Source organism: Rissa tridactyla, chromosome 22 (assembly GCF_028500815.1).
Source record: "Rissa tridactyla isolate bRisTri1 chromosome 22, bRisTri1.patW.cur.20221130, whole genome shotgun sequence".
Lineage (NCBI taxonomy): Eukaryota > Metazoa > Chordata > Aves > Charadriiformes > Laridae > Rissa > Rissa tridactyla.
In genome coordinates, this window is record NC_071487.1 from 2,654,432 (window position 1) to 2,671,361 (window position 16,930).

General features: G+C 52.0%; 3 protein-coding genes across 10 annotated transcripts in view; all 3 read right to left on the reverse strand.

Moving 5' to 3' along the window:
* Positions 1 to 6,715, reverse strand: part of EFNA2 (ephrin A2) — a 90,845-nt gene extending 84,130 nt beyond the window's left edge. Inside the window, exons 1-3 of the mRNA XM_054181737.1 lie at positions 6,576 to 6,715; positions 1,629 to 5,981; positions 1,166 to 1,350 (exon numbers count right to left, since the gene is read on the reverse strand). The gene's annotated coding sequence lies outside the window, so the exon portion shown is untranslated. The remainder of the gene's footprint in view (positions 1 to 1,165; positions 1,351 to 1,628; positions 5,982 to 6,575) is intronic.
* On the reverse strand, positions 6,572 to 7,552 carry FAM174C (family with sequence similarity 174 member C). The gene is made up of 2 exons (XM_054181736.1): positions 7,240 to 7,552; positions 6,572 to 6,737 (listed from the first exon to the last, which is right to left on the reverse strand). Exons 1-2 carry the CDS (start codon positions 7,497 to 7,499, stop codon positions 6,572 to 6,574), a joined length of 426 nt encoding a protein of 141 aa, XP_054037711.1. The 5' UTR covers positions 7,500 to 7,552.
* A 4,240-nt stretch (positions 7,553 to 11,792) lies between these two features.
* CIRBP (cold inducible RNA binding protein) lies at positions 11,793 to 16,682 on the reverse strand. 8 transcript variants are annotated; one of them, XR_008463297.1, is made up of 8 exons: positions 16,531 to 16,682; positions 15,728 to 15,836; positions 15,528 to 15,634; positions 14,990 to 15,128; positions 14,813 to 14,909; positions 14,615 to 14,679; positions 12,127 to 12,233; positions 11,793 to 11,952 (listed from the first exon to the last, which is right to left on the reverse strand). XR_008463297.1 is itself a non-coding variant. In XM_054181734.1 (7 exons), exons 1-7 carry the CDS (start codon positions 16,642 to 16,644, stop codon positions 14,170 to 14,172), a joined length of 648 nt encoding a protein of 215 aa, XP_054037709.1. In that variant the 5' UTR covers positions 16,645 to 16,682; the 3' UTR covers positions 13,432 to 14,169. The 8 variants fall into 8 exon arrangements, 6 of the variants coding, with proteins under 6 accessions (XP_054037709.1, XP_054037707.1, XP_054037706.1 ...); XR_008463296.1 differs by having other exon boundaries at positions 14,615 to 14,682; XM_054181734.1 differs by lacking the exons at positions 11,793 to 11,952; positions 12,127 to 12,233 and adding an exon at positions 13,432 to 14,186.
* Positions 16,683 to 16,930: the final 248 nt, after the last annotated feature.

Sequence of the window (16,930 nt, forward strand, 5' to 3'; positions counted from 1 at the left end):
GAGGTGACAACGCTGCGGCAGCAAACAGGCTGGTGAAATCAAAAGAGCTTCCCAGGGCTCAGCCAAGGGCCCGCAGTTCCCATTTCAAGGCAGGAAATTTGCATCCAAAGCATCGAGAGAGCACTTTAACTGGAGTTTAAAATAAATTCAGAGCAGATCCATGCCGCCAGCTTGCGTTTGTGACTGGAATCCCAGCCAGCGCCGTCCCCAGCTGGAGACCTCGGCAGAGGTGAGAGCTCGGGCTCAGAGCAGAGAGAGAACAGGGCCAGGGAAATGGTTTGGAGAACAACGCATCTGCCGCTGATCAACATGCACAGGCCACGGCCATTAGTGCTAATTGGGGCTAATTTTCAGCCCCCTCAGCCTGAAAAAGAAGCAGCACTTGGTTTGAATGCCATCCCAGCCTCTCGCACAGACCAGGGCTCGAAAGCGCGATGCCGAGCCCGTATCGCTGCCATGGTGAACACCCTCCATTCCTTCGTTAAGCCCTGCTGCAGTTAATTTTGCATGGCTCGCTCCCCAGGGGAAGCCAGGTGCGCGCCCAAGGGTGCTGCTGCGGTAGGGCTGGGTTTTCACATGTCTGTGCTGCACACGGACCAGGAAACACGGCTCGGAGGAGAAGGGAGCAAACCCCGGGCCGGGCTGGGTCCCGCTGGGGCTCGTGCCAAGCCCTGGCCCAGCCCGAGCCAACGCCGTGCTCTGCACAGACAAGCCTTCCGAGCGGGGAGATACAGCTTAATTCCATCAAATTAGGGGATCTGAAAACTTTTGTCTGCCCCAGAATGGCAAAAAGCCTTTGCAAACAAGTACTGACAGGGCTGGGGTAAGCCCACGAAGGTAAAGCCCGGGGGCAGCAGCACCACCGCAGCTGGGAGAAACACAAGAGCTCCCCAAGAGCCACCCCAAACCCTGCTGCTCCCCGAGGCCAGGGGGGACACAGCCCCCAAGAGGGCGCCGCCACCACGCTCCCAGAGCTGCTGGAGGGAAGAGCTGCCCTTTTCAAGCATCAGGATTTATTTTCAGATTCGCCAGGTGCTGGCAGTGCCCCCGTCAGCGGCATGTTCGGTCTGTGAGTGCCATCTACAGGGTTCGCCCGCGCACCGGCCCCTCTCCTGCCCGGCCCCGACACCCGCTGCCCTCCGCACAGCACAACAGAAGCCCCTACCAGTAAGAAGGTTAAAACACGGAGCAAAGGAAAGCCTCTTTCTTGGCTGTGCCACGCTCCAGGACGAGCCTGCAGCCACCTGCCTCCTGCGCGCAGGACACGGGGACACGGCCGGAGAGCGGGGCGGCAGAGCGGGACACGGGGAATTTGGCTTCTCGTCTCCTCAGCGCCACTCGTCTGCACATCTGGAAGACGGACGAGAAGCAGATGTTAGTACCAGGGAACGCCCTTAATTCCATTCGGGCTTTTAATTCTCTGTGCTGAGGAGCCAGGACGTCCCCAGCCAGGGCACAGCCTCTCCTTCCCGACTCCCAAAAAGCGAAACGCCACTTGGTTCTTCTGTTGCGGAGAGGCTGGGATGGCCCTTGCGGGGATTTTACTTAGTCCTCCTGTACAAGAGCAGGGATTAATGTGAGAATGGGGAGAAAGGAAAGGGAGGAGACTTCAGAAAATTGAAACAAACCCCGAGATGAAGGGCGAAGGCGAGCGGCAGGCAACAAGAGAGAAATGTGGGTCTAACAGCCAGGAAGGGCTGACGGTGTAAGAGCAGGGTGATGCTCGGCGAGGGCAGCCGAGCAGAGAAAGGATCCACAAAAGCACCATCCCCTTGGCTCAGCAGCAACGCGAGGCAGCCCCGAAAACAACCCTGAGCGCCGGCGGCCGAGCACGCTGCCACGGAGGAACGGGGTGAAACGGAATGCTTTATTTCATTTGTCTGGAGATACAACGGAGGCGAGGGGGGGGACACACGCTGTAAGTGAAAGTAAAACAATCAATCAATACAGGACTGGTTGCCGTTTAAAGATAAATCAACAATTCAAGCAGGAGGGTGAAAGACGAGCTCCTCCATTTCTGAGAGCACAGACAACACAATGCACTCGAGTGCTGGTTTATTGACTTCTTGGCAATCTGCTCAGACCACAGGTCCCTCTCCCAGCACTTTAACGCCGCAGATCCCATTCCGGCCCCGTGTACAAACGAAACAAAGCAGAAGCACGTTATTAACAATAGAGAGCTGCTGCTCACATCGCTCTCAGTCGATCTCAGTCGACCTCAGCGGAACGGTCCCGTCGATTTGCCTAGCAGTTCAATATCAACAGCGGAGGATTCGATGCAGCCCTCCAAGAAGATCAGAGAGGCAATTACGTAAACTTTTGAAATTAGGCTTTGGCTTAAACAACAGTGATTGTTTCAAGCGAACTCTGGAGGAGCAGCCGCTCGTGACACACACACACACGGGCCTGTGACTGCGCAGCATCGCAGGGAACCGCACGCTCCGCTCTCGGTCCTCACCGGTTCCGACAGCTTTTTGGCGAGGGGCGTCAGGAGCCCTGCAGAGCCCAACAGTGGAGGGCAGCTGGTGGCCACAGAGGCTCCCACCAACACCCCAATTCCCTCTGGGAGAAAGAAAAGTGCAGCAGCAGCCGGTGAGGCACCAGCCTGCCCAGGGACAGACACACGTTCCTCCGAGCAGCGGCACGTACTCGTACACAGCCCGGCACCGATGCAGCCGGAGCTGGCTCAGAGCACACGGGCGTCTGTTTGCATCTGCGTATTTAAATCTATCCTGAAAAACTGCTAGAAGTTCTAACTGTTGCAGAGAGGTTATCAACATGGGTATCAAATACACATAAAGTAACTAAAACTGTGACTCGCGTAACTACTGAACTTCTCTCTTATTATGGAAACAAAATGCAAGTCTTTAAAAGCCACTATTATTAGCAAGATCTCCCCCTCACTCGAAAGCCTGGCGCTGACTGCCCATGGGCTCACCGTCCCTCCGCTGCGAGCAGAAGCCCCTGCGATAGCTTCAATTTATTCTTCCAGGAGAAACGGAGCTCAGTAACAGCTGTGCTGAGCAACAGATTTGTCCTTGAAGGAGTCTGTAATCAGCACCTTTGTTTTCTCCTCTCAGAAGACGCCTTTAACCATGATTGAGAACGGAGACGGAATGTAAAGTCTTGGCCCGTGAAGCGCAAACCCAGACCACCGGCTGCTTCCGAGATACAAGACGCTCCAGGGGAAAATGGAACGAGCCACCCAGGGTCACTGATTACAGCTCAAACCTCTCTCCAGCCGAAACAGGATCAGAATAAAAGCGACAACAACGCTACGCTACAGCCCCGCAATCATGTTTTTATTCTCCGCGTGATGAAACCCACCCCCCTTTAAAGACGGCCAGCAGAAGGGCTCTGGAAACATGTACGTGGTGCGTAGAGAGCGGGCTGGCACACCCTCCGGGCCTTCAACTTCGTTATCATTTGCCTACACAGCACCAGAATGGGGACCTCGTTACGCGTTCTGCCTGCATCCCTCCACATCTTTCCCTGCTCAAATTCCAAATACCTGTTCCAGCAAAAATCAAACTCTATCAAAACTATTTTCGTGGCAGGACCTCCGGCTTGAGGTCCCCTTCTCTTTGATCCAAATCATTCAACTCTTAACATTAAAAAAAAAAAAAAAACGAAAAAAAAAAATCATCCACTCCTGCAAGGTGAAGGAAACTTCAAAATTGCAAATCCCATCAGTCCAAGGAAGAGCAGAGCCTGAAGAACGATGGAGTTAATCGCCTCAGATAAAGAAAGGCTGACGAACGTGTCGTGCCGGGGCAGGTCGGTGGACTGAACTACAGCCAGGCTCGCCCGGCTTCGGCACAAAGCAAGGAACGACTTTGCAGAGGGGGTTGAAGTGCCAGAGAAAGTTATCAGATAATAGGCAGATCTCCATGATCATCATCTAGCTGATCTCCAGAGGTCCCTTCCAACCCTACCATTCTGTGATTCTGTGATCAGTGTCTGCACACACCTGCCAGACGGTGCAGGATCAAGGAAGATAACACTGCCAGGAATCAAACAACCCACTGCTCTGATCACCCGAGGGGCAGCAACGGCCAGATTTAGCCATTACCGCTGTTCTCACAGAGGAACGCAGCGAAGGCTTTCATCTCTGTATCAGCTAAACAAGCAGAAAGTACCTAAAAGAAGCATGAAAGGATACAAATGATATGAAATTAGGGCACATCCAAAGTGCTGCGTTCACATGACAGCATTACTAAAAATATATATATATATTATATCTTTAAAAAATCTTTTGCACGTGTGCAAGACAGAGCTGCCAGCGCCTGGGGTGACGTTTCTCCAGGAAACCTCACCCCCTGGCATGGGTGAGCACCAGGATGACACCTCTCCCTCAAGGGAAGGATCTCAGGGCAGCAGCGAGACCCCCCCCCCCCAGCTCCCCAGTGACTTGCAGCAAAACCCTCCCGTGACTTGCAGCAAAACCCTCCGTCCCTGCTGTTTGATAAGGCTATCCCTTCTGCCCTGCTCTTTTCGTGAAGTGTCAGTTTTGTCCCCTTATCTACGGGGGATTTGCTAACCAGGAGAAAGGAGCCGTTACTCCAAAGACATTCTCAATCTTCATCTTCAAGGTAAGGTCAAGCAGGGAACGCCCTGGCCCGCAGGGGAACTCCCTTGGGTTCTCCTAACAAAGGCACTACCAGTTTTGGGGGGAAGTGGGGCTGAAGGACGCAGCTCTGCTCTGCCCATAGTTTTCAAGGAAGGGTCTTCCCTTCAAGGCTAAAAGGTGCCATAAACAGGAGCATTTTGCAAGCAGTTTTCACCATTTTCGCAGCAGATCCACCTAACAATGATCTTCTAACACATTCGCATTTGGTCCCACACAAAAAGAACCCAAATACCAACACAATGGGCTGCCCAGAAACACCCCAGTTTGCTGGGCTGACAGTGGGGCACAGCCTGAGTACCAGCAAATGGAGTGAAACTCCAGTACCCTTCACAAAGAGATTATTTCGGAGCCAGGGATGTCTAAAAATGTTTAAAAATCGCAGTTCACAGGGCTTTGGGTCCTCCTCTTCCAGTCTTCAGGTGCTCGGAGATCGGCCATCATCACACCAGCAGCTGAGGTTCCCCGACTCAAACGGCAGCGCTCTGGCTCTTCCTCGGCTGATCTCAGACAGAACCAGCAGCTCCAAATGCAGAAGCTCAGAAGCAGCGACACATTTCTCTGGCGAACACGCCACAGGAGCTGGGCAGAGCAGCGTGAACACTGGCAGCCCCACAGACTACACAACCGATTGCTCTTCTGGAGAAATGCTCCTTTGGGCTAAGAGGCACCTTTCATTTGTAAATGTGTCTTTGCTGTAAACCCCTATAATGACCTGTATTGTGACGTGTAACCGCTAACCCCGCAACTACAAGAAAACTGATGCATTTAACTCATTCCCAAAGCTATTCTCTCTCTGAACCAACACACTATAAAACTCACCACTGGCGTAAGAGACAAGAGCTCTCCCAGCTCCCACCAGATCAGCGTTGATTACAGAGACGCTTCCGAAAGAATTAACCTGATAGTGCACGAAGGAAAGAGGATCAGCCCGCAAACGGACTCCTCTCGTCTGACATTTCAGCTGACTGCCACGGTGAGCAGGGAGAGGGATATGAACACCTATAAAATGCTGACAGGCCAGCAGACACAGCCGCAGCACCTGAGGCCAGAGCGGTAAGATTTCAAAAGCTGAGCGTTCATCTGGGAGTTACGTTTTCCTCAGCACCCCCCCGCGTTGTTAACAGCACCCAATCGTTTAGCTCGCAGCTCCACCTTTCCCCAAAAACGCGTGTGAAGAAAACAGGTTTGGTCCCCTTTCCCCTGCCCCAGCTATGGAAGGGTTCGTACTGTTAATTAACAGTCATTATAAGCAATTATAAAAAAATAAAACTTGAGCACTGGTAAGGTGATTCCACTGGACTTGCGCCCCCTTGGTCAGTCTGCGCAGTTCGTGGCACTGGTCCCAAATCATCTGGAAAAAAAAAAAAGACACCCAGCGTCAGCGTGAGCACATTCAAGGCGACAGATCACTACCGACCTCACAACAGCTGGGGGAGCTGAGAGGCCAGGCAGCGAGCTACGCCGAGCTTCCATTCCTCCTCGGCTTTAGAACAACATCCTCCAGAGAAATCCAGCTTGCGCGATCCACGGGCTGAAAGCCCATCGCTGCGAAAGCAGGAACGGATATCCCAATGGGACATCTGCGAGTTTTAGCTGCCATGTGACTTGGGAGCAATTCCTAAACTGAGAATAAAACCAGGAGTTTTTGTTTTCCCACCTCACACAGGGAGGCTCAGGCTGGGCAGGAGCGCTGGCTCTCCCTCCCACGGGCCTGCGAAACACAAGGCATAAAGCGAACAGGCGTACGGTGCGTCCTTCCCAGTACGCTCGGTCAGAAAATGAAGAAAGGCGAGATAAAGTCTGTGTGCCAACACGCAGAGACCACACACCGAAGTTTAATTTATGCAGATCTGTTTATAGGATCCGTGCCAAAGCTCACACGCCTTTAGAAAAGGCCTCGTAGCCCCTCGCGAGGGAAAGAGAAACATACAAAAAACCCGCTCACCGCCTCAGATTTTTCGTTTCGAACACCGTGTCCTCGTCGCTGTCGAACGAGGCCATCTCTATGTTCTCGTCGTAATTTGACAGAAGGCCGTACTTCTTCCGCTGAGGCTTCTTCAACCTGGAACGAGTTTTGGGCTCATTTCGGGGTCGCTCCGACCTGAGGCTGAGGGACAGAGAGAGCGCAGGGTGAGTTTGCTGCCACAGCACGGGTCTGCGGGGGCCTTTATCAGCCAAAAAGGGCAAAAACAGAGGCACCAGCAGTTTTATCGTTGCTCATTACCTTTGGTAATTAACAGTGGTGTGAATTTATACACGCTGGATGCACAGGAAAATGCCTGGCAAAGGGAGGGAGGGGAGATCCCGGGATAACGGGGTACAACCCCAGGGTCCAGGGGAGACTGGGGCAAGGAGGGGCACGGCCCTGGGCCAGGGTGGGGGGACCGGGCCGGGTGTCACCGGGCCGGGGCAGGGCGGGGGAACTGGACCGGGGCGGGGGGCCAGGCCGGATGTCACCGGGCCGGGGATGAGGTACCGGGTAGGGTGTCACCGGGCCGGGGGATGGGGGGGGGGGGGGGGGCGGGACTGGTGTCACTGGGCCGGGGGGGGGGGACGACCAGGCCGGTGTCACCGGGCCGGTGAAGGGTACCGGGCCGGCCCGCACTCACCGGAACGCCCTCAGGAGGAAATAGAGCGCGGCAAGGGCGGAGAGAGCGCTCAGCACATACACCGCCCGCTTCAGCACCGGCAGCCCCGACCCCGCCGGCAGCACCGACCCCGGCGTCGGGCCCGGCCGCGTCCCGTTCCCCGCCGCCCGCGCCGCCTCCGTGCCGTTGAGCGGGATCGGGGTGGCCGAAGGAGCCGGGGAGGCGGCCCGGCCGGCGTGCAGGAGGAGAAGGAGGAGGCAGAGGGGCTCCGGCCGCACCATGGCCGGGCCGGGCGGAGCGGAGCCTCGGCGAGGCGGTGGCGGGACGGTGCGGCGCAGCGCAGGCCCCGACCGGGCCCGCCGGAGCCGCACGGCGCGTTCCGGGGCAGCGCCGTTCCGGGCCGGCCCAGGACGCGCAGAGCCCGCCGTCCCCCCTCGCAACGCCCGTTCTCCCTCAGAGCCGCCATTCGCCCTCAACAACAGCTGCCACAACGGCCTCGGCGTCGCCATTTCTCCCTCAAGGCCACCATTTGCCGCTCAGGGCCGTCGTCCCCCCCTCACAGCAAGACTCTCTCCCTCAGGGCTGCCATTTTCTCCTCAGGGTCGTCATTACCCCCCTCGCAGCTGCCATAACCTCCTCAGGGCTACCCTTTCTCCCTCAGGGCTACCATTTCTCCCTCACAACAAGACTCCCTCACTCAGGCCTGCCATCTCCCCCTCAGGGCCGCCGTTCTCCCCCTTGCAGCAAGACTCACTCCTGCAGGGCCACCATTTTCCCCTCAGGGTCATCATTCCCCTCCTCAGGGCCACCCTTTCTCCCTCAGGGCTACCATTTCTCCCTCACAAGATTCTCTCACTCAGGGCCGCCATCCCCCCCTCACAGCAAGACTCACGCCCTCAGGGCCACCATTTTCACCCTCAGGATCACCATTCCTCTGCCACGATGGCAATTTCCCGGCCGGGGGTGACCACTGCTTGAAAAACGAGCATTTTGAGTATTTCTGACAACCGCCTTCTTTCTCCACAGGAGCTCAGGAAGGACCCAAGTCTGTTAGCCGCCCTGGAGCACAGCTCTGCTCCCCACCATGAGCTTTTCTCTCCAGGAAGGGGCTGGAGCTGCCTGGACTTGAAGAAAAAGGGCATTTTGGCTGGAAATACATCACCCCCCAGCAAATATCACATCAGGCCCACAGCACGCAAGCACCTTCCCAAGAATATGATGGCATTTTACATCCAGCCCCCACAGGTAAGCTATTCCCTCAACCCACCCCGGCAACAAATCATTAAATCACTGCTGTAATTAGCGATGCCAAAATAACAGCCCCTCAAACTAGGCCTCTATTATTTTTTCTTTTTTGCACCTATTAATTATTCCTGCCTGCGTTTAAGCATCTAGGCATCCTGTTTGGGAAGGTCTTTCAAATAACGCTGTGTAAGTATTTTCAGTTTGAATTCATTTAAACGTCACCCGACTGCATTTTTTAATCAGCAAAGGTTTCTCACACTCTAATGCCCCTTTATTTAATATCCTCCTTCATTAGCATGCAAAAATCCTCACCAGGGAATTGCTAGATACAGCCCCCAAAAGTGTGTCAGCTGGTTTCTTTTTTTAAACCCCTTCACTTAGATAATTTGGGGGGGGGGGAAGGTTAAGAAAAGAAGAAAAAGTAGGTTTCGGGAAGCAAGCTGGGATCATCATTCTCATTCCACACGCACGGACGCCCCAGGGCTCTTGCACGGGGAAATCAATGGCTTTTGGGGAGCAAGTGCCCCGCTGGCCCCCTGACTGAATTCCTTTGTGCCTGGGACCCCCTCAGCGAGAGAAATTTCGTATTAAGAGCATGAGTTTTTAAAGCTTTACCCATTAATTTAGCTCATTTCTGCTGGCTAGGCGCCTGGCCTCCCCTGTCACGCCCGTCGGCTCGGGAGAGCCGGTTCGACAGCAGGAGCGGCGGCTGCGCCTCGGCAGGTCGGGAAACCACCGCAGTCTTCCTCACCCACCGGCTCTGCGGCGCAGAGGACACGCCGGCAGTTCTGCCCTTCAAACACACTGCAGCAGGAATTGTTAACCGGGCACGATACCCGCATTAATTTCTTCAAAGGCAATTTGGGCTGCGTGAGCAGATTTTTTTTTTTTTTGCATCATATGCTGCTCTTAAAAAACTGTCCTTCATGCGGGGTGTAGCATAACCAAAAGCCAGAGGAAGTAAAGGGAGAAAAAAAGCAGGATAAAGCAATCAGCTGTGTTCTCTTAACCCAGAAAGGAGAGTAGCAGAGACCATCAGAAACCCTCTCTCTGCTTTCACATATCACATTGCTGTCTCCTGCCCCATTCTCTTCAAAGCTGCCAAAAATACACTCACAGCTGTCGGCCTCCCTGGCAGAATAAATCCTCCTTGTTACTGAGCTGCTGCATTTCCAGCATTTAATGGAGAACAAGACCTCATTTTTCATGAGCATGGGTTCACAGTTGGAGCCCGGTACGGCAGGTCTCAGGAAGGCAGGGCTCCTTTTGGAGCCCCAAAATGCACCAGCCGCCGCTCGGAGCATCGGGAACGAAGTAATGGAAGGTGCTTCCAACTCTACAGAGCAGCATGGCAAGACAAGGGTGTAAAGATGACAGCCCGAAGGGCAAAAAGACATTTAAGGGCGGTTTGAGTTAGTGTGATGCATCACAAAACACCCACCACCACTATTTCGGAGAATTCTTACAATCCACGGCATGTAAGGGATGGAGGCGAGGAGGTGGAGGAATTCAGCAGCCAGCACTCCTCGGACTCCGTTACAAGACAGGGACCAGGCAGCAAGTGAATAAAAAATTCAGAACAAATTATTCTACGCATACAGAAGAGGAAGAAAAGGGCGGTTTGGCTAATTTTAACTTTTTGATGGTCCGTTTTGAAGATGGGACTTAAAACCGGGCAGGGGAAAACACCGAAGCTCGATCTCTACGGCATACTCCAACAAACAGGCTGAAAACCCTCCCCGTAACTTCGGAGATTACTGGAGAGCAGGTAAAGGTGAATAGACCAGAAGAAATTAAATATTTTATCAGTCCCAGAGTGCAAGCTTCCTGCAAGGAGAGTTGAGTTCTCTTGCTCTGTGCCTTAGTAACTTCCACAGAACACGTAAAGCCCCGTCTTCACCCCCGAGCACCGCAGTCCCGAGGTCAGGTGCAGGAGCCCCAAGTTCAGTGTTTGTTTGGACACGAGGCCCGGCAACCAAAATTACAGCAGTTACCACCGCAACAATAAAGAACCTTAATTAAACAACACAACCCGAGCGGCACAGAACAGTCTCTGCAGAATACAACAGACATTGCGAATAAAAGGCGACGTCTGCCAATTAGGGAAGATGGCACTAAGGCTTTTATTAGCCATTCTGCCCCACAAAGGTGCCTCGTTCGCCTTTCATCCTGGGCTGAACCTCCCGCGCACACGCAGCAAGATTTGTTCTGAGCTCGCAGCTCCTCTGGAGTCACAGGCAAGTATTTGAGTTTAGAAAAAAAAAAAAAAAAACAACAGCCAGCTGTTAGTGCTGTACTTCCTAACTCTCCCCCCGGCAGCTCGCAGTGGGCCCCGTCCCAGCAGGGCACTTCCCAGCAGCAGCCAGGCTGGCGACACCAGTTACCGTCCCGCTGGCCTGTTTTAAAAGCCCGTCTGCTCCCACTGTCCACCCAGAGTTTCTGATGGAAAAAATTCATTTTGCACTCAAGATTTTGTACTCAAAAGCTGCCCAGCCCAGCTTCGGCACTGGTCCCACTTCTCTCCAAGCACCCAACAGTGCTTGGAGATACACTAATATACACCTGACACACTACAATACACTAAAGAGACTTTCTCTGCTAGAAAACTCCAGGACATAAAAAAAGATTAATTTGCCAATACCTAAATCATTACTTTTCAGACTTCGATAAAATTACTTTTTAACACAAGCGATGCTAAAACCCAACCTGTAAATTTTGCCTCCGACTTCAGAGATGGGAAACCTGCCGCAGATTTATCTCGTGCCAAGTGCTTGACCACAGAGAGATGGCCAGCCGCAGACAGCCGAATCCCACCTCCCACCTGAACGCTGCGAGGCATTCAAACTCTGGGAACTCCCGTGAGGGGCAGAAACACCACCCCTCATCAGCGAAACAATTTTAATGACTCTTAATGCGTACGGAAGGAAATCATTCATTATCCAAGCTCAAAAAAAAGCTTCAGCGAATTAAGACTGTTGTGCGTGTTACCATTTGAGCTGGCAGCAGCAGCTTCTGTCCTGCACAGACACCGACTCCGTGTTTGTGCCATTGCTCACCTGACAGAGCCCTCAGATGTAGCTGCTTCTCTACTGAAGTCTGGCAGATGCACAAATTTAATGTAATTAGGCCACTTCACTGAAGGTTCCAGTGATGCCATGGAGTACTTGCTCGGGGAGACAGGTTCCTCCCTGTCCACCTCCCACCCACAACAGCCTTGGCTCATTTCATACTTCTACCGGGCTCCACACCAGGCAACGACATTTCCACTGTATGCCACGGCCGCAGCCTAATATTCTTACGTTTCCCCACAAAAGTACTACAGAGATTCGTTATTATTTTTTTTCCACATTCCATTATTTTATTCTAGCTTAGTGGACTTCTTTCCTTGTTCAGTTGAGCTATATAAAAATCAGTCACGCCACTGCTCAAAGCTCTTCACCACTCCAGTCAATGGCTGTCCTTCTCCGTCTTCTCTGACGCGTTTTATTGCTGAAAGAAAACAAAGACAAGCGAATTTAAAGGCAAAATCTATGGGAATTTTCACCTAGAAACTACTGGTCGATTTTACCCACTCAGAGAACAGCACTGTGACACAGGGACAGAGCCAAATGCTACGGGGCGAGGGGCGGATTCGTCATTTTGGGGGACGAACGGAGACACTACCTGGTTGGCAACTCGCATCCCGGCCCCGCTTCCTCGGAACCACCACTCTCCTTCCTCAAGAGTCCCTCCCATCAGCTTCCAGGTCCAGTGTCCATCTTCCCTTCAGCCTGCCAAAGCAAAGATGCATTAATAAAAAACATCCAAGCAGAGCCTTCGCATCGCCACCCGCCTCCCCCAGCACGAGTCACATCGTATAGGAGGGTTTCGCAAGCCATTCGCTGAACCCATCACATCACAGAAGCACAGTCTGGGAAAACTGTTCCGGGGCTGGCTGGTGCCTTTGATACGCCGGCCAGTGGATCATTTGCTCCCTAAGCAGAGAGTTAACCACTTTGACATGGCTGCTTAGGAAGTGTGGGCTATGGGAAAAAGTTAATGGCAACAAGTAGGATGGCAAAGAAAGCTACAATTAAAGTGAGCAACTTAATGAAGTCTAGGAAGAATTCTCAATAGATGAACACATATCAAGTCAGGGAATTCGTTTCCCATCTTGCTTCCATACCTACTAGCAAGACATGACTGCATGCCCAACTCTGATCTGTGGAACTGAAGTTGTGCCACAAGCCAAAGGTTGCATACGGCATGGGTTAAAATTTTTCCATCAGTTGACCAAAATTGTCAAAGGAATATTTTCACAGGTACATTAGACTTTCAAATGAGCTCTCAACAAGAGGAAGGATGCGGACATGAGCAAAAGGAGTTACCTCGAATTACAGGACTATTTCCACATATGAACTAGCCAAGAGAGCAGCTTTCGTCTCAGAGGTTTCTGTTGGAGGCACAACACTTCTTTTCTCCAAGGACACTGCAGTTTCCATATGCTAGCAAAGAATTCTTAGAACTTGTAAGGCAATGACAAAGCTAGCTAATTACGGCAATTTACCTACCATTGAACACCCCTGGCAAGCTAGTAACTAGTCCAGTTACTACAGGACTGATTCTTCGCTACAGCTTTTCAGTGTAGGCTAATTTCAGTATTTTACCGCAACATCAATTATCCTACCTAACACCAGCGTTCCCTCCGCTTCCGCCGACTTCGGCTTCGAGTACTAGAACATCCTACATATATACTTTTCAGTCCTCTGCCTCTAGACAAGTTTGACCGTTCTTATGTGCAAGTATGTTGGCGAATTCACATGTCAAGACCGATTTAAGATTAAATTCTAGCAACTGGTCAATAAATCTGGCTTTGCTCTTACACCGTCACTAGTTCTTCTCCTCTCCTCTGGCTTCCTCTATCACTTAGACTGTTCTTCATCTTCAAGGGTTGTGTTGTGCAATGAAATGTAAATGTCAGGAGCAGAGTTCATTTCAGACGGTCTTTTAATAGGCTTCGTAAAGCCAAAGAAAACTGTATACAAGAATCCTTTACCACTTCAAATACAATATCAATGGAATATGCATATTTTTCTTCCAGTAAAAAAGGACAATATAAATAAACATTTTCAAGAACCTCTTTTATGGTAAGTTTGCAAGTCTATTTCTGGGTAATTTACATCATTACAACAGTAAAAATACCGTTATGCAGGTTGAACATACAAGCAAGTTTCTCTTTAGATATATCAAGGTGGTTTGCCTTCCAATTTGTACCCAGGCTGCATTCCTACCTTGCTACACTAAAGGAATGTTACAAAAGACGAAGGTAATGCACTTTAAAAAAAAAAAAGTCCACAGCTTGTTCAGCTTCTAGTGAACATTGAATTAAAGGTCCTTTCTATCTCAAAAGAAACTGAATTGGGGCCCCAACTTCACAACTTTAAAAAAAAAAAAAACACCTTGGCTCATCATGAAGGATAAAATAAAATCTGAAGTGCTTTCAAAAAAAGATTAAAAACACTTGAAAGCAGAGCTTTCTTAAAGAAAAGTCTAATTAGACCATCTTATATCAGAAGCTGTCAGGCTGTGTTTGACAAGATTAGAACTGATAATACTACAAAAGTGAAAATACAAGTAGATGTACTACACAATAACGATTTCAGCGAAGCTCCAAAAATCTTTATAAATACAGCCATTGGAAGGACGATCTTGAGTCAGGAAGGATTTTTACTCGTTGTGTGTAGCTGAGGACAAGAAGCAGGCACAATTGTAAAGGCACTGAAGCATAGACAAGTTCCAGCATTTTACTCCCTTGCATTATTTCAGAAGCTAGTGCTAGTTCGCTACACCGTAAGAGAACTCCCCCACCCTTGATTAAAGTTTGTTAGGGCATCCGAGTTTGGTCTTAGTCTCAAGCTCGAGGAACGTATTTTAAAAACTTGCTTTGCCTTTTAGATCCAAGCAACTCCTACACATGCATTACAAATTAGAAATTTAAAAACGGCACAACCACGTCCAAAGCCTGACAGATTGGTTCTTACGGGCAAGAACAGAAATAGCGGTACAGTCCGACTGCGCCTTACAGTATTTCCAGATTCGAGCACAGGGTGAGAAGGTTTAGAGAGTGCCTACAGCATACGTACTCATCATTCCCGTTTGAACCAAGACTTACCGTAACTGTCATAGCTGTCTCTGTAGGACCCTCCTGAAGACCTGTCGCCATAGCCACCTTGACTCCTGCTGCGAAAAATAGTCACGTGCTTTTTATTTGCTCAACTCTTTCTGCAGCCTCTTGCCGTTTGTTTACGTCAAACCAGCAACGGGCTCCAAGAGCTTCCCAACAACCCGCCAGCGGCTGTGGTGACTTTACCTGCTATTATAGTAGTCTCTAGAGCCATTGTATCCTCCACTTCTGGAGTCAAATCTGCTTCCGCCATAGCCTCTGTCTCCACCACCTGCAACAGACACTGCATCATGTGAGATTTTTAAGCATTCTGAAAAATGACATCACCGCTGCAGGCGCCACGTGTCACACAGGCACACTCACCTCTGGAGAAGCCACGGCCCCGACCTCTGCTGCCACGGAAAAAGCCTCTGCCCCCAGAAGAGCCCCCTCTGTACCCGCGAGATCTGTTCTCTGATGATTTTCCAGCCTGATCAACTCTGATCTGACGTCCGTCTACAGACTACAACCAGAGAAACATAATCCAGATTGGTATTTAAATATTTAAAAAGCAAAGTACGTATATAGCACATTACACACCTTCGCTGTGAGCTAAACAGTAACAGAATTTACTAGTTCTTACAAAAGTTTTATTTACTATCACACCTAATCCAATTACATAGTAAACTGATATTCAAGCAGTATGTTCAGCCATTCCTATTAAGTATCACTGCTCTTCAGTCATATAGGCTAAATCACGAAGCTTTAGCAATTCCTATTCTTTGTTATTTATCCAATTCCATTGTTTTAAGACACCAGTATTAATCTGTTTTTCCACACGGCACTGAACAGACACACATCTTTCAAACTTCTCTTCCTACTTTAAAAGGAAATAAAGCAGGCTGCTCCGAAGCCTCCTTACCTTTCCATTCATGGCCATCATTGCATCTTTAGCATCATCTATGTTTTCGAAAGTAACAAAGCCAAAACCTCTGGATCTCTGAGTCTCTCTGTCTTTCACCACCACAACTATAAAGAAGGGAAAAAAAGAAATAAAGCATCAGCACCTGCGCAATCTAAGAAATTTATGGAAGTCATCCCGGGTGGGCACTGCGATCTTACCTTCTGAGATCTGTCCGTATTTAGAGAAGACTTGTTCCAGCGACTGCTCGTTGGTGTCAAAACTCAGTCCGCCGACAAAGAGCTTGCCCTCATCTGATGCCATTCTGACCTGCAAAGGCAAAGTATCCCAAGTCGGTCTCTCAAAATAACCGTTCCCACATGGCCTGGAAGGTTAAATTGGTTAAAACACCACCAGCAATCGCACACTCTCGTCCGACGCACCTCAACCCCAGTGAGATGTGCCCGGTATGACACAGGGACACCCACCAGCATGGCGCCGGACCCCAGGGACCGGCGGGGAGCGGGGCCGCGGCGGCGGACCGAGTCCCGCAGCAGGATGCGGGGCACCGCGGGGGCACGGAGGCCGCTCCCGGCCCCGGGACCTCCCCCGCCCGCAGGACCCGCGGCCCACCCCCCCCTCGCGCATGCGCCGACCCCCCGCCCGGCCGCGGGACCCCCGCCCCTCCCTCGCGGCCCGCCCCCTGGGCGCAGGCGCGGTCCGAGGCCCCGCCTCCCGCCCGCCGCCATTTTGCACGGCGGAGGCCCGTCGCCATTTTGTTTCCGAAGGCGCGTTTCACCCCCGCCCATGGCCCCTTTACCCCGCTCCAACCCCACAACGGCGGCCAGCCGGTACAGTTCCGCCGAGTTCCCTGCACCGCCGAGCACACCCGTGCGGCGGGACGGCCGCGCCGCTCCGAACGCCCCCTAGACAGCCAGCCCTCCAGTTCCCAAGACTCGTTTCCTTTAGACCCAGCGCCTGGAGGTTCCCCGGCCCATCCCACCCACCGCAGCGGTCGCCTTACCGATGCCCTGGAGGTGCGGCGTCCACTCAGTACTTCAAAGCTCCAGCGCGGTGTACGCTGAGGCTGCCGGGGCGGCGCCTTATATATGCCCGCGCCGCGCCACGCCCACCTCATGAATATGCAGTTAACCCCCCCACTGCAAGGCGGGGCGACTGACGCCACCAAAGCGCCGCCGCCGCCGCGCCGCCTGATTGGGCTGGATATTGTTAATATTCATAAGCCCGGCGGGGGGGGCGAGGGGAGGGGGGAGCGCAAACAAAACCCCTGCGTCCCCCCTGGCCCCTCCCACCTGTGGGCGGAGCGCGGGGGAGCGGCGCTGATTGGCCGGGAGCGCGGGGAGGGTTGGGCGGGAGAGCCCCTGTGAGGAGAAAGGAAGTGGAGGCCGCTGATTGGCCCGGGG

Bases quoted from the DNA above. Each gene is read 5' to 3' on its own strand.
- FAM174C (XM_054181736.1), bottom strand. From the start codon at position 7,499: ATGGTGCGGCCGGAGCCCCTCTGCCTCCTCCTTCTCCTCCTGCACGCC. The intron at 6,738-7,239 runs GTGAGTGCGGGC...TCTGTCCCTCAG, and splicing joins TTCCTCCTGAGGGCGTTCCG to CCTCAGGTCGGAGCGACCCC.
- CIRBP (XM_054181729.1), bottom strand. From the start codon at position 16,644: ATGAGGTGGGCGTGGCGCGGCGCGGGCATATATAAGGCGCCGCCCCGG. The intron at 14,910-14,989 runs GTGAGTGTGCCT...CACATGATGCAG, and splicing joins GGGCCGTGGCTTCTCCAGAG to TGTCTGTTGCAGGTGGTGGA. The intron at 14,683-14,812 runs GTAAAGTCACCA...TATTTTTCGCAG, and splicing joins AGAGACTACTATAATAGCAG to CAGGAGTCAAGGTGGCTATG.